The sequence below is a fragment of the Rhinopithecus bieti genome, unplaced genomic scaffold, assembly GCF_001698545.2.
Source record: "Rhinopithecus bieti isolate Rb0 unplaced genomic scaffold, ASM169854v2 scaffold_30687, whole genome shotgun sequence".
Taxonomy (NCBI): Eukaryota; Metazoa; Chordata; class Mammalia; order Primates; family Cercopithecidae; genus Rhinopithecus; species Rhinopithecus bieti.
The window spans coordinates 794179-809961 of NW_016813366.1; the positions used below are offsets into that span (position 1 = coordinate 794179).

The 15783-nt window shown below is 49.2% G+C and overlaps 1 protein-coding gene across 5 annotated transcripts in view; it reads left to right on the forward strand.

Annotated features, from left to right (window-relative positions):
• The first annotated feature begins 6 nt into the window (after positions 1–6).
• Positions 7–15783, forward strand: part of TTC7A (tetratricopeptide repeat domain 7A) — a 142840-nt gene continuing 127063 nt past the window's right edge. For 3 of the 5 annotated variants that reach the window (XR_001880645.1, XM_017847981.1, XM_017847984.1), the window contains exons 1-3: positions 144–327; positions 9510–9673; positions 15382–15550. Coding sequence is in view for 4 of the 5 variants with exons in the window: in XM_017847981.1 (XP_017703470.1) it covers positions 144–327; positions 9510–9673; positions 15382–15550 (517 nt within the window). In the remaining variant the exon portion in view is untranslated. Of the gene's footprint in view, positions 328–9509; positions 9674–14093; positions 14264–15381; positions 15551–15783 lie in introns of those variants that run through there. The other 2 variants (XM_017847982.1, XM_017847983.1) reach the window with 2 other exon arrangements.

The window sequence follows — 15783 nt, forward strand, 5'->3', positions numbered from 1 at the left end:
GCCCGGGCCCCGCTGCCGCCCGGGCCCCGGCTGCCGTCTGCGCCCCTGTCAACCCCGCCCGCGAGTGCGCCCCAGCCGGGACGCCGCCCCCGGCCGGGTCTCCACTTCTTGGCCGCACCTTCCATGACAGCGCCCGCGAGAAGATGGCTGCGAAGGGCGCGCACGGCTCCCACCTGAAGGTGGAGAGCGAGCTGGAGCGCTGCCGCGCCGAGGGCCACTGGGACCGCATGCCGGAGCTGGTCCGGCAGCTGCAGTCGCTGAGCATGCCCGGCGGCGGAGGTAGCAGGCGAGGCATCCCGAGCGCAGCGTTCACCTTTCCGGACACCGGTGAGTGAGGGAAGAGGCTGGCTCGCCGGCAGCTAGCGCGCGAAACGCACCGCCTCCTCCAGGAAGCGCGCCCAGACCGTCCTCGGCTGGCAACGGGCGTCCACCCGCCCACTGTGCTGGTCTTAGGAGCAGCCAGGGTAGTTAAGAAGGTCCTTCTGCCGCGAGAGAAAAATCACATGTAGTTTGGGGGCTTGGAGGGAAGAGAAACGGCTTTTCCTCTCTGTCCTTTAGGATAATGTGGCTAACTCTGTCTACCATGAAATGGTGGTATCTGCATATTATGAGATCAGTGCATTGGCTGGGCTCTTGCCCCCCACCGCGGTCCGAGGGTGGGGTGTCCCTAAACTCCAACAGGTGAAGTGTGTCTGTCTTGTCTTTGTTCATAGTTCTTGCAAGTAAAGTTGAAAACGGAGCTCTGTCCGCAGCAGACAGGGGCGAGGGTTTGACGAACCCCAGGGTGGGGTGGTGGAGAAATGGGGAAGAGGCTTGGCCAGCCTCAATTTTCTCATCTGTGGCGATCTCGGGACACATCCAACTCTGGCAGTCGGTGGCTTTAGCAGTAGGGCTGGTTTGGCTGGGCCGGGCTCTTGTGCTGGGGCGGGAAAGCACCCTGATGTGGCAGCGGGGAACACCCCGCCCCAGCCTCTAACCTCAGATCCTGTTCCTGGGGCCTTCACCTCACCCTCCCTGAGTCCTCTCTGTGGGCACAATCACTTAGGAGGCTTTGTGGAAGGAGGCAAGAAATAGATGAATACAGATAGAGTTTTTAAAGACTGCCCAGCCTGTAGAAGGCTCTGAGAGTGACAGATCGTGATAGTAATAGTAATAGTCAACACTTATCTGGTGCTTCCTGTGTGCCAGACACTGTCCTGAGCCCTTTAATCAACCCTGCGAAGCAGGTACTCTTGTTTGCCCCACTTTACAGATAAGGAAACTGAGGCACAGAGCAATTAAATAACTTGATCAGCTAGCCAGTAAGTTGTGGAACCAGGATTTGAGCCCAGGTTTTGAGTACCTCCTTTAAATCACTTGCACTGTTACCTCTCAAAGATGTACAGCACAAAATCCCTGTCCGTGAAGAGCTCCCATAGTGGCAAGAAAGTGATCGGAGGGCAATTGTTTGTGGGGTTTTGTTGTTTTTTGGGTTTTTTTTTTTTTTTTTTTTTTTGAAGCAGGGTCTCTCTGTTACCCAGGCTGGAGTGCAGTAGTGCCATCTTAGCTCACTGCAGCCTCGACTTCCTGGGTTCAAGCGAGGCCTCCCAAGTAGCTGGGACTGCAGGTGCTGGCTACCATGCCCGGCTAATTTTTGTAGTTTTAGTAGAGACGGGGTTTCGCCATATTGCCCAGGCTGATCTCCAACTGGGCCGAAGCATTCCGCCCACCTGGGCCTCCCAAAGTGCTGGGATTACAGGCATGAGCCACTGTGCCTGGCCGCTTTCTCTATTTTCTAAATTCTTGTAAACAACCCTATTAGGAGAGCAGGAGTTATTGTCCCCACCAAGGCCCAGAGAGGTCACATAATGTGTATGTGGTAAAGCCTGTACTCAAGCCTGAGTCTCTGCCACCAAGTCTCTTAGTATCAGAGTTGGGGACGTGGACCCTGGGCTGGCTTCACTGTGGGAACTGGCCAGTATAAGGAAAGAGATGGAGGGTCAGCGGGGTCTCTCCTGCCAGTTTTGGAGTCTGTGAATGATTTTTCTCCCACTGTTAAATCCAGATACACTATCACAAAGCATGCACTCACACTGGGACATATAGTCATACACGCATATGCACACACAGAAACACGAGGAACAAAAATGCCTCCTAAAGCCCATGCTTAGAGCGTTGTTTGGATCGACTGCTGTTTTGGTCCTTTCTCTACAGGGTTCCTTGATCACTCAAGGGATTGAGAGCTTGTTCTTCTTTGGCGTTTGGTGCAGACTCCCCTGCATCCCTGCAGGGAGATTCTTCACATCCCACCTGGCCTGTTTGACTCTTACGAGTCAGTGATCTGAAGCTTCCACAGTTACAGAATTGGGAGAGGTTCTGAGGCTGAGGGTTGAAACCCATTTTACTGAGGCCTTGAGGTCCAGTGGTGTCTGATATTTCCCACAGAAATGAGAAGTAGCTCCCAGAGGCAGATTCAGGGGGCAGAAGGGGAAGATGAGCTGTGGGGACTCTTTCTGATATGGGGGGATGAAAGATCAGTAGTTGCTTCAGCAGAATAGGCCCCTGTACCCTTTTCCTGTCTGAGGTTGCTCCTCGCCACCCAGCCAGGGGGAAGGCACTTGCTACTGTCTTCTCACTCATATCCGGTCTAGATTTGGTCAGGATGGAGCAGGGGAACCCCAGAGTCCTGCTTGCTGTGCTGGGGTTTGTTCATATAAAAACAAAGAGCCCATCCAAGTGATTAAAAAACAACTTTATTATGAAGAATTTTCAAAATATTAAAGAACATGAAAGAATGAGTCCCATGTATCCATCAACCAACTTCAGTGATACGAACTCATGAAGTCTCATCTGAGCCATACTCAACCCATTTCTCCTCCACATTTCAGTTTTTCAGCATATACTTATTAAATAAGATCTCTGGTTTTTTTTTTTGTTTTTTTTTTTTTTAGAGACCGGAACTATCTTTTTCACCCAGACTAGAGTTCACTGGTATAATTATAGCTTACTACACACTCAGACTCCTGGGCTCAAAGGATCCTTCCACCTCAGCCTCCCGACTAGAAGGAAGGGCAGACTGGGCAACAAAGTGAGATCCCATCTCTACCCCCCATCCTCCCAAAAAAAACTAGCTAGGCATGGTGGCACACACCTGTAGTCTCAGCTGTTTGGGAGGCCAAGACGGGAGGATCACTTGAGACCAGGAGTTCGAGACCAGCCCAAGCAACATACCTCAGGCACACATCAGCAAACCCAGCTAATTTTCAAATTTTTTTTGTAGAAATGGGGTCTTGCTATGTTGCCCAGGTTGGTCTCGAACTCCTGTGCTTAAGCTATTCTCCTACCCCGGCCTCCCAAAGTGTTGAGATTTCAGGTAGGAGCCACCACACCCAGCAGTAAAAACCCTTTTTTAAAATATAGCCACTGTACCATTATTATGCCTTACAAAAAATCTAACAATTACATTTTACAATTAGTTTATTAGAGTCAGGATCCAAATTAGGCCACACATTGCACTTGATTGTTAGGTTAGGTCTCCGTACCCCACCCAATATTTTGTTATGAAAATTTCAAATATATAATGAAGGTCAAAAAAAATTTGCAGTGAACACCTGTGTACCTATTAACCTTTTGCTGTGCTTGCTTTATTACATATCTGTTCTCTACCCATCCATCTTGAGACTTTCTTTTTAATTTTTTTTTTTTTTTTTCTTAGAGACAAGGTCTTATTCTATCATAGCTCGCTTCAGCCTGGGCTCAAGTGATCCTCCTGCCTCAGCCTTCCAAGTGGCTGGGATCACAGGTGTGTATGCTACCACACCCATTTTTTTTTTTTTTTTTTTTTTAGATGGAGTCTTGAAGCTCTGTCGCCAGGCTGGAGTGCAGTGGCGTGATCTCGGCTCACTGCAACCTCCGCCTCCTGGGTTTAAGCAATTCTTTTGTCTCAGCCTCCCAAGTAGCTCGGACTACCGGTGCACACCACCACACCTAGCTAATTTTTGTATTTTTAGTAGAGACGAGGTTTCACCATGTTGGCCAGGATGGTCTCTATCTGTTGACCCCATGGTCCACCCACCTCGGCCTCCCAAAGTGCTGGGATTACAGGTGTGAGCCACCGTGCCCAGCTACCCAGTTAATGTTTTTTATTTTTTGTAGAGACAGGATTTCACTATGTGCTCCAGGCTGATTTTGAACTCCTGGACTCAAGCAATCTTCCTGCCTTGGTCTCCCAAAGTGCTGGGATTATAGGTGTGAGCCACCATGCCTGGCCTTTGAATTTTTCCTAATCTGTAGTCACCCTACCCCCCACCCTGCTTTTTTTTTTCTTCTCCTTAAGGCTGGAGATTGTTTTGAACATTTCCTCAGTTTCAGTTAGAAGGGGTTTGTTCGAGGCAGATGGCCTCTTGCTAGTTTCAGTCTTTTCCTCCTGGCTGTGGTTGGCAGGTCCCAGCCCTCTATAGTCCTGGGAGGTGAGCAGCTGCAGAAACCACTGTGCCCCTGTTTGCCACAGCGGGGAAGGGCCCGGTCTGAACCCTGGCCTGGCTGGCTGGACCAGCGTTTCCTGACTGTGAATGGGTGGGTTGTGGAAAGGGGATCACTGTCATTCAAACATGGGGTCTTGAAGGGTGTCCCTGTGACCTGGCACTCTTGGAGAGGCCTGGAGGGGATGTGAGCTGAAGGCGCTGTAAGGAAGGTAACACGATGGGGTTGGGAGACTAGATGGCCAGTAAGTGGGGCTTTGGGACTTTGCTGAGGGCAGGGTGCTGAGCAGGGCTGCAGAATCAGCACCCAGGGTCAGATTCACTATGGGTCTGATGGGAAGGTCTTCTTAAACGCCCCTGGGTCGAGGGAAGCTGCAGCACTTCACCAGAACTGGGATAGAGAGGAGGTTTCAGACAACAGGATGATAAAAAGCAACGTGTTTTCCCTTTGGGATGACAGAGAAGCCTTTATCCACCTGAATTCTTTTTTTTTTTTTTTTTTTTTTTAATTTTCTAGAGATAAAGTATTGCCCTGTTGCCTAGGCTGGAGTGCAGTGGAACAGTCGTGGCTCCCTACAGCGTTGAACTCTTGGGCTTAAGCCATCCTCCCACCTCAGCCTTCCAAGTAGCTAGGACTCTAGGCGTGTACCTGTAACCTCCGCTAACTTTTTTTGTGTGTAGCGACAGAGTCTCACTGTGTTGACCAAGCTGGTCTCTAACTCCTGGTCTCAATCGATCCTACCACCTCGGCCTCCCAAAATGCTGGGATTATAGGCGTAAGCCACCACACCAGCCTTGAATTCTTATTTAATAACTAAAAGTCTAGAAGTTCTACTTCCGAAACATCCTTCAGTTCCATAGACTGGACAGTTGAGAATAGTTGGATGGAAAGAAGAGAGGAAGGCAAGAGAGAGGTAGGGCAGAGAGAGGAGAGTTGAGCAAAGGAGGAAAGGAAAGTGAATTTCTGCTGCCTACTGGGTGTCTGGTAAACAAACAAGTAGATTGAGTTGAGGGGTGAAAGGGGCAGGCAGAAAGCCTTCTGAGAAGGACCTGAAGTGTCAATCAACAAAACAGTCTGAAAGTCACAGGTATATGAAGGAGAGGACAGTTCTTATCCCTGTCCTTGGATTTACAACTAGCTTTTTTTATTTTTTTTTTTGAGACGGAGTCTCCCTCTGTCGCCCAGGCTGAAGTGCAGTGGCCGGATCTCAGCTCACTGCAACCTCCGCCTCCCGGGTTCACGCCATTCTCCTACCTCAGCCTCCCGAGTAGCTGGGACTACAGGCGCCCGCCACCACGCCCGGCTAATTTTTTGTATTTTTTAGTAGAGACGGGGTTTCACCATGTTAGCCAGGATGGTCTTGATCTCCTGACCTCGTGATCCGCCCGTCTCGGCCTCCCAAAGTGCTGGGATTACAGGCTTGAGCCACCGTGCCCGGCCACAACTAGCTTTTAATGTACTGTTTTAAGTTGTTAAGACTATTGTTTATTTTGAAATTACCAGCAGCTCTGTTCTGCATGGGATGCAGGACAGACAGGGTGTTTTTTGGCTGTGTTATTTTATTTATTTTTTTTTTTGAGACGGAGTCTCCCTCTGTCGCCCAGGCTGAAGTGCAGTGGCCCGATCTCAGCTCACTGCAAGCTCCGCCTCCCGGGTTCACGCCATTCTCCTGCCTCAGCCTCCTGAGTAGCTGGGACTACAGGCGCCTGCCACCTCGCCCGGCTAGTTTTTTGTGTTTTTTAGTAGAGATGGGGTTTCACCATGTTAGCCAGGATGGTCTCGATCTCCTGACCTCGTGATCCGCCCGTCTCGGCCTCCCAAAGTGCTGGGATTACAGGCTTGAGCCATCGCGCCCGGCCTGTGTTATGTTTTTATTATTGTTACTGGCTGTGACTCTAACAATACTGCATATCTTTATTATCATCTATAAAATGGTGATAATACCTACCTTTCAGGGCTGTGGAAATGAAATGATGCTATATGAAAAAGTGGCCCATACTAAGCCTTCAACAAATATTAGTGCCTCTTTTGCAGTCAGTCACTCTTATGGTTTAGAGATATGTGGTGAAGGATCAATTTTGTTTTGTTTAAATTCCCAATCTGGCCAGGCACAGTGGTTCACATCTGTAATCCCAGCATTTTGGGAGGCCGAGGCAGGCAGATCACTTGAGCCCAGGAGTTGGAGACCAGCCTGGCCAACATGGTAAAACCCCGTCTCTACCAAAAGTACAAAAAATTAGCTGGGTATGGTGGCGCATGCCTGTAGTCCCAGCTACTCAGGAGGCTGAGGCAGGAGAATCGCTTAAACCCAGAAGGTGGAGATTGCAGTGAGCTGAGATCATGCCACTGCACTTCAGCCTGGGTGACAGAGACCCTGTCTCAAAATAAATTCCCAATCTGTTATGCTCCGATACTTTCATAAAGTGCAATAAAAATGATTTACTAGAAAAATAAAAGAAAAATACACAAAATACTACCTCCCAATTTTTTAGTATTAGATTTCAACAGATTTAAAATTACTCTGTCAAATTTCTAGAGGTGTACTCTTAAGTTTCTGCACTCATCTCCTTGGGATTGGATCACAAGCATTGAGAGACCCGCACCAGGCCATGGCCAGCGCACTTGGAGCAGCCCGGGTCCAAAGGGGCATGCTCTGGGGAGGAAGCTGGTTTCTTTGGCATGAAAGCACCCAACCAAGCAGCTCACCCAAGCGAGGAGCTCTGGTCCAGGAAGGTAGATGGCAGAGTGCACGGGATGGCCACCGATGGTGCTGTGTCTGGTGGCACGGTCGCCCAAGGGTGCGAGCCCTGCCAGTGCACAGAGGAAAGGGGGCAACGAGGCAGGGACCAGCTGGGGGGCATGGCCAACGTCCTGAGGGATTTGTTTCCCTCTTTAGGCTCTGACTTCAAACCCCACCCCTGGCTTTACAGAGGCAAAGCAGATTAGAAGCAGGGAGCAACTTTCCCCAAGGCCCACAGCTCTGGAATGCGACTCTTGACTGTCTGGGTCTATGGGGATGTGCAAAAATAATTTTGATGTATGTTGCCAAATTACTCTAGAGATTCTACTAACTTATAGTCTGCCAGCAATGAATGATAGTTTGAACTAGGTACTTTTTTGACCATTTCCTCAAAATGTTAATTTTAAAAGTCATGAGGTATGTAGCAAAGGATCCCATAACAGGTGCCTTCAGAAAGAAAACCCCCTGCGATGGTGTTCTTAGGATTCTGGGCTTTAGAATCATTCTCTGTGGGGAATCTCCCTTATGATAAGACACTCGTCTTCAGAGGCATGAAGTTTTTTGTGTTTTCTAAAGACGGGGTCTCCCTGTGTTGCCCAGGCTGGTCTTGAACTCCTGGGCTCAAATGATTCTCCCACCTCAGCCTCCCAAGAAGCTGGGACTACAGGCATGCACCACAGTGCCTGGCTAAGGCATGCAGTTTTGGACCAGTGGCTGTGAGATGTTAGCAAACTGTGATATCCTGAGAGTGAGGAGGGAATGGCAGCCTTGTAGATCTGAGAACACTGTACTGGTAGCAAAAAGAGCACTTTGAAAAAGATGGCACCAAGCAGGCATTCGTAGGGATATTTTTGGACTGGCACTTAACTCTCGATCCTGATGGCTTCCCTGTGGGGTAGTTGAGAGATCCGATTCACTCAACAGGTATTTACTCGGTGCTTATATTGAATGGTGGGCCTGCTCCTCACCCCAGTTGTTGGGAGGGGCAATAAGCACAGCCACCCAAGAACCATGGTGAAACCACTCTTGACCTCAGACCCTGCACACGGAACACCCGACTCCCATGCTCGAGCCACCTCTGCTGTAGGTAGCAGGAATCTGGTGGTCACAAGATGAGCTTTCAGTGTGGTAAAGGGAGGCAGCAAATAAAACAAGCAGTGTATTATTTTTATTTTTATTTTTTGAGACAGAGTCTCACTTTGTTGCCCAGGCTGGAGTGCAGTGGTGCGATCTTGGCCTACTGCAACCTACACCTCCCAAATTCAAGCAGTTCTGCCTCACCGTCCCAAGTAGCTGGGATTACAGGTGCCCATCATCATGCCCAGCTAATTTTGCATTTTTAGTGGAGACAGGGTTTTGCCATGTTGGCCAGGCTGGTCTCAAACTCCTGACCTCAAGTGATCCGCCTGCCTTGGGCTCCCAAAGTGCTGGGATTATAGGCGTGAGCCACCGCGCTCACTAAACCAGGCAGTATAAAACCACCTACTAGGTGGTGAGGGATGCAAATGAGCTACCCTCATTTGCGGGTATACCCTATATGTGAGAGAACTCCAGAAAATGCAGAGGTATTAAACATGTTCGAGGATTTGCCTTGGCGACAAGTAGATCTGCTTCCCACCTAACTCTACCGTGGCTGCCAGGTTATCCTGAGTCATGTCAAATTGCCTTAAAAACGGAATGGTGCGGTGGCTGATGTCTGTAATCCCAGCACTTTGGGAGACTGAGTCAGGAGGGTCACTTGAGCCTGGGAGTGCCATAATCATGCCACTACACTCCCGCTTGGGTGGCAGAGTGAGACTCCGTTTAAAACAAACAAACAAACAAACAAACAAAAACACTTAGAAATGGAGAAAACCAATTATGGTTACATAGAAATTAGGAGCATGTGAAAGTACATTATTAAGCCACTTCATATATTTTTCCTCTTCAATCATTTGGGGAGAATTCCTTCTTGGTTTAAGAACTTATTATCCACAGCACAGCGTACGTATGACTTTGTCCCTTATTTTAAATTCTGAAATTCTGGGAATTTGTCCCCAGGTCCTGGGAACTCTGTATTCCCAACCATTAAACTACAGCAGAAAATAAATCCAAAGGGGCAATTTGTACTGTAATCATGGTAGAATGCCTATGTCTTTTCTTTAAAGGCTGTTGAAATTTATGGAAAATGTGCCTTTATTTTCTCAGACCTGAGCCATTCCTGTACCAGGTAGGAGTGGTTGGGTGGGTCCAGGAAGGAGTGTGCACCGCCCTCCATTATCCGCCTTGTTCAGGGGGTTGCTGCTCTGATCCCTACTTTGCTTTGCAGATGACTTTGGGAAATTGCTGCTGGCTGAGGCCCTCCTGGAGCAGTGTTTGAAGGAGAACCATGCCAAAATAAAAGACTCCATCCCTTTGCTGGAGAAGAATGAACCGAAGATGAGCGAAGCCAAAAATTATTTGAGCAGTATCCTTAACCATGGGAGGCTCACGGTAAGTCGTCAGCCTTCAAGCGTGAGACCTCCTCTCCTCATCTGCGTTGCCTCCCATCTGTCCAGTCCTCCCTGAGTCATCTGGTCACCTGAGCAACAAGTCTCTCTTACAAGCTGCCCTTACACTTACAGTAGCCACTGGCTACACGTGGCCCCTTGAGCACTTGGAGTATGGCTAGTCCACATTGAGATGTGCTGTAAGTATGAAACATACACAAGGTTTCAAAGTCTTAGTACAAAACAGAGAATATAAAAGGGCAGTAACTTTATGTTGATTACATGTTCAAATGGTATATTTTGGATATATTGGGTTAAAGAAAACGTTATTAAAATTAATTTCACCTTTTACCTTTCTCAGTGTGACTAAAATAATCTTACTAGAAATTTTAAATTACACATGTGGTTCACGTTTGTGGCTTACATTATATTTCTGTTGGACAGTGCTTGGTTGACTTAATATGTGCCTGGCCTGTCGGGCACGGTGGCTCACACCTGTAATCCCAGCACTTTGGGATGCCGAGGCGGGCGGATCACGAGGTAGGAGATCAAGACCGTCCTGGCTAACATGGTGAAACCCCCCGTCTCTACTAAAAATACAAAAAACTTAGCTGGGCATGGTGGTGGGCGCCTGTAGTCCCAGCTACTCAGGAGGCTGAGGCAGGAGAATGGCGTGAACCTGGGAGGTGGAGCTTGCAGTGAGCCGAGATTGCACCACTGCACTCCAGCCTGGACGACAGAGCGAGGCTCCATCTCAGAAAAAAAAAAATATGTGCCTGGCCCTTTGGGCTCCTTGGGTCAGGGGGCTCTCAGGGAAATAAAACTTCAAGGAACCTGTGACCTAGTTAAAAACAGGCAAGCATGCAGAGTTGGCTAGGGACAGAAGAGCTCCATAACAGGGCAAGCCCATTTAAGTCCACGTGCAAAAAAAAAAAAAGTCCACATGCATTTATCAAGCTCCTACTGAGTACAAGACACTGAGGGAGGTAGAGGACCCACCTCTCTCTCCGAGAAGGAGTATAGTCACAACTTTCTCTGGACTTTGCTGCTCAAAATGTGGTCCACCCACCAGCAGTGTGGGCATCATTGGGGAGCTGGTTAGAAATGCAATTGAGAATTAGAATCTGCGTTTTAACAAGCTCTCCTGGAGATTTATATGTGCATCCAAGTTTGAGGCTGTGGCTGTTCTAGATTACAGTGTATCCTGAGCTATAATAGTGGCATGGGTATGTCATTAGAAACTCAAAGAGGAGGGGGAGGGGGTAAAAAAAAAAAGAAACTCAAAGAGGAAGTGATCCCTCCCTCCCTTCTTCCTTCCCTTCCTTCCTTGCTTCCTTCCCCCTCCCACCCTTTCTTTCTCTCTGGCTGTCTGTCTTTATTTTCTTCAGGGTCTTGCTGTGTTACCCAGGCTGGTCTCCAACTCCTGGGCTCAAGCAATGCTCCTACTTCAGCCTCCCAAAGCGTTGGGATTACAGGAGTAAGGCACTGCGCCCAGCTGATTTTTAAAGAGATATTCCAAAGTAATATATTCACTTCCTTAAACCTTTTATTCCAACATACTGTGTGCAAGGCATTGTGTTGTGCACTCTGAGGGCAATCAAGATAAATCTAGTGTGGACCCTGCCCTCAAGGAGGCTGCAAGTCTCTTGGGAAGATAAATCCTATCAGTAAGTAAATAGCCTTCCTCCAAGGTGGACCATGATAGGAGTGGTACCCATGAGGAAGCAAGTCTGAGGAGGATGCTCTTTGCGGGTAAGCAGAGAGCAGACTCCAGGTAATGGTAGTACTAGAATTGGATCCTTCTGGGGCTGGATCTAGACAAGGTTGTAAAGGTACTTTGGGGCTAGGAAGGGCAGACGGGAACACCAGGCCGGGATGTGCAGGGCTTATTCTGTAAGGGAGGGAACGGGAAGGGACAGGGGAGAGGGGAGTGTGTACTAGAAGTTTAAGGTTACTGCTTTTAGGCTCCTTGACAGGTATTGTAGCACTGGGAGTTTTGTGTTGGGTTAAAATAACTGCCTGACCGTGCCCTTGACCCCACAGACCTTCCAGTTTCTCATCTGCTGGTCAAAAGGGTTGGACCAGATTGGTGGGGTTCAAGCTTTTCCCACCAAGACCTCTTTTCATTTTAAAAATATTAAATTAATAATTAAATGTTAAATGTTTAAAATTGTTTTAAAATAAACATGATTCAGGCTTATTGTAAAAATTCCAGTCAACAAATAAGTAATTTGAGTGATAAATAAAATTCCCAACTGACCTATGACTTACGCCTGTAGTCTTAGCACTTTGGGAGGCTAAGGTGGGAGGACTGCTTGAGCCAGAAGTTTGAGATCAGACTGGGCAACATGGTGAGACCCCGTCTCTACAAAAATTTTTTTTAATTAGCTAGGCGTGGTGACTTGCACCTGTGGTCCCAGCTACCCAAGAGACTGAGGCTGGAGGGTCACTTGAGCCCAGGAGGTTGAGGCTGCAGTGAGTTGTCTTCATGCCACTGCACTCCAGTCTGGGTGACAGAGCAAGATCCTGATCTCTAAAACCCTGTCTAGCTCAGTTGTGTGGAGATCAGCGAAAACAAGCCACTTGTCCTAAACTCTGTTCTCCGCTAGGTTGAGGCTTTGCACCATCCCATGTAGGCCTCCAAGGAACTTTCTGCAATGGTATTTACTATTAGCCCCATTTCTTTTTGTTTTTTTTTTTTTTTTTCAATTTTTTGTAGAGACAGGGTTCTACAGGTGTTGTAGAGACAGGTGTTGTTTGAGCTGGTCTCAGATTCCGGGTTTCAAGCGATCCTCTTGCCTTGGCCTCCCAAAGTACTGGGATTACAGGCATGAGGCACTGTGCCCTGCCAACCCCCATCCCTGAGACCCAAGAAAGGTGATGACAACCCAGGCCTTTGGTGTCTACAGCCCATGCTCTAATGCTGTCTCTCACTTCTTGGTGCTGCCTCCCAGAGTACTGGGGTGGAAATAAAATAATGACTGGGAAAGTTGGATTCATGTGATGGATGGTGATCACACCCCTACTTTTATAGTTCCCACGTTAGTCTGTGAAGTATTTCCTTATCCGTTCTTCCCTCATACCTGGGTGTCTCCATGAAGTCCTTTTTCCCTTTTTATTGATGGGGACAGTGAGGCACAAAAGGAGATGCGCTAATCCACACAGTAGAGGGTACTGTTCCCCTGGTAAAGTGACCTCCTGCGTGGCACCCTCCCACTGGGCGAGGGTTCCATTCCCTGACTGTTGGACTGATAGACCAAGAACATTTCACATCCACATGCATGGGTCCCATGGAGTGCAGCGGACTTTTCATGCTGCCAAGTAAGGATATTAAAAAGCAAGAAATAGCAGCAAAATGATACCATCTTCAGCTCTTACTGTGCCATAACAGAAAAACAGCTTAGCATTGAAGGGCAAGGTAGATATCCTTTCAGAACTAAGAGCCCTTTTTTTTTTTTTGAGACAACGGAGTCTTGCTCTGTCACCCAGGCTGAAATGCAGTGGCACAATCTCGGCTCACTGCAACCTCCGCCTCCCGGGTTCAAGTGATTCTTCTGCCTCAGCCTCCCGAGTAGCTAGGATTACAGGCGCCCACCACCACACCCGGCTAATTTTTGTATTTTTAATAGAGACGGGTTTTCACCATGTTGTCTCAAACTGGTCTCAAACTCCTGACCTTAGGTGATCCGCCTGCCTCGACCTCCCAAAGTGCTGGGATTACAGGCGTGAGCCATTGTGCCCGGCCGAGCATCTTTTTAAATAGTGTAAATGTGGCTTTATAAAACATGCCCTGCATTGTCTAATTTTTCCCCAGCTTGGTGGAAGCTCTGTTGTAAACTGCCACTGGTCCTCCATGAACCACCGCTAGCCACACCCCATCAGCATGCCTGAAATGTTCTTCTGTGCCTCGCTGCCCTTGTCTCCATATACAGGATAATGATAATTACACATACCCTGTATTTATCTTGCTCTTTTCCAAAGAAAAGTTCAAAGCTCTTTTCTGGACTTTACCCTGTTAATGTCCTCAGCATCGCTGTGATAGGCAGTGAGGAGTAGGTGTTATTATCTCTCCCTCACCCACGAGGAAGACGCAGCCCGAGCAGGGAGGAAATGAGCCCATGGCTAGAGACCATGCAGGGAACGCAGAGTCACTGCCCGGCTTGGAAGGACTATAGGCCGCATACCTCTGGGATGTGTCATCTGTGGCCCTGGCCCAGGGAGTGGGTGGCCTATCTGAAGAGACTAGCAAATCCCCTCAAAAGATTCAGCTTTGGAGAGTTAATTAATAGAGAGAGCAGGTCAGGCATGCAGAGGCTGAATGGGCTCATTGGTAGAGGCATTGGAGGAGTTCAGCTGAAGGGAGCTCCCTGGTAGTCGGGGAGGCTTTCGGGAGAAGGTGGGCCTGAGCAAGTCCCCAAAGGATGGGAGAGGATCTGGTTAGGTTAGGGTGAAGAGAACCTGAGGAAGCACAGACAAAAAGAGGAATGTGGACTCACAAAAGCCAGAAGGACGAGTGGGGAAGGAGAATTTGGCTTCCCTGGAGCCTGTCTGTGCCACGCTTCATTTCTCTTGGCTTCTGAGAGGGCAGTAGATGGTAAGGAGTGCTGGAGGCTTGCCCTGGGGTCACGGGGACCCCAGACTCTTACCTCCCTGCAGGGAGACAGGGGCAGCACCTTCCTGCCAGTGACAGATGCCAGGGGTGGGACCAGAGCTGCATCTTTGGGGAGCTTTATGGACAGATTGTTGCCTGTGTGGCAGGAGCAGTGCCCAGGGCCTGGCCCGTAGGCATTGTGAGCCAGCTGAGGACAGAATCAGAGGCAGCGGACCAGAACAAATGGCCTGAAGAGGTGGGAGGTCACAAGGAGAACTGGGGCCATGTCCAAGATCAGAACTCATGTGCCAGAGTGGCACAGCCCAGGGCCAGCACAGCCTCCCTCAGGCAGCAGCACAGGAGCCCAAGCCAGAGTAGGGGTGATCAGGGCTGTCCAGACCACTGCAGGCCCTAAGGAAGGCCCTGAGAGTTCCTCCGTGGGGTGGAGATTGAGATGTAAGCAGCTTTTGAAAAAGGAGGGAAAAGAAAACAGGTTTAAATTCAGCCACTCTTGGCCTCTGTGATTCTGCACTTTGACCCATTTCTGATAGGAAGAGGATGGTGACGCAGCAGGCCCTCTCCTCCTCAATCTGTCCCTCCACCACTGTTGGGGGAGGCATAAGCCTCCCGCACAGGCTGTTTCTGAGGCCTTTCACCTAATTATGATTTGCATATACGTGTACACAAGAGAACCCCCAAAATGAGAAGCCTGGGGCTTCACAAAACTTAGCTCCATCTCTGACTCTCCACTTGTGTTTAGAATAAATGCCTGAGCTTCTGAGTGACCCCCATGGGCTGCAGTCTTTGGGGGGCTTCAGGAGAGGAAAGACAGGGCCTAGTCTGCAAGGTCTCTGGAGTCTTGCTGGGGGCATAAAACGCACACATTTGAAACGATTAGGAACTCATGAGAATTTTTTTGAGAGCCACGATGTAGGCTATGGACCATGGGTGAGAACGGGGAGCTGTTGGCATGTGCTTGAGCATCAAGGAACGCTTCCTGCCGGGGGGTGGTTCTGAGCAAGGTCTGAGGCAAATAGGGTCAAGGTTCAGTGGGGGGTGTTCACCCCAAGGTGAACTAACATTTTGGGGGAGGTGCTGCTAACATGTCCTTGTCCTTTCAGCCACAGTACATGTGTGAGGCCATGCTGATCCTGGGCAAACTGCATTACGTGGAGGGCTCATACCGAGATGCCATCAGCATGTATGCGCGGGCCAGGATTGATGACGTGTCCATGGAGAACAAGCCCCTGTATCAGATGCGGCTGCTGTCGGAGGCTTTTGTCATCAAAGGTAGCTGTTAGCGCCAGCCTGGGCTCCCCTCCACTGTGTGCAGCTCATTGCACTCTGACTCCCAGGGCCCTGCTGGGCTCGTGTCCAGATACTTCACCCCTGGTAATGCCCGTGCCCTGGCACTGGTGTCCAATGTGGATGCTGGTAGTAACTGGCCATGTTGACATTGCCTGGTGCCTGGGACGTCAGGAGACTCAGATTCTCGCCCTGACTCTGTCAACAACGATTATCCT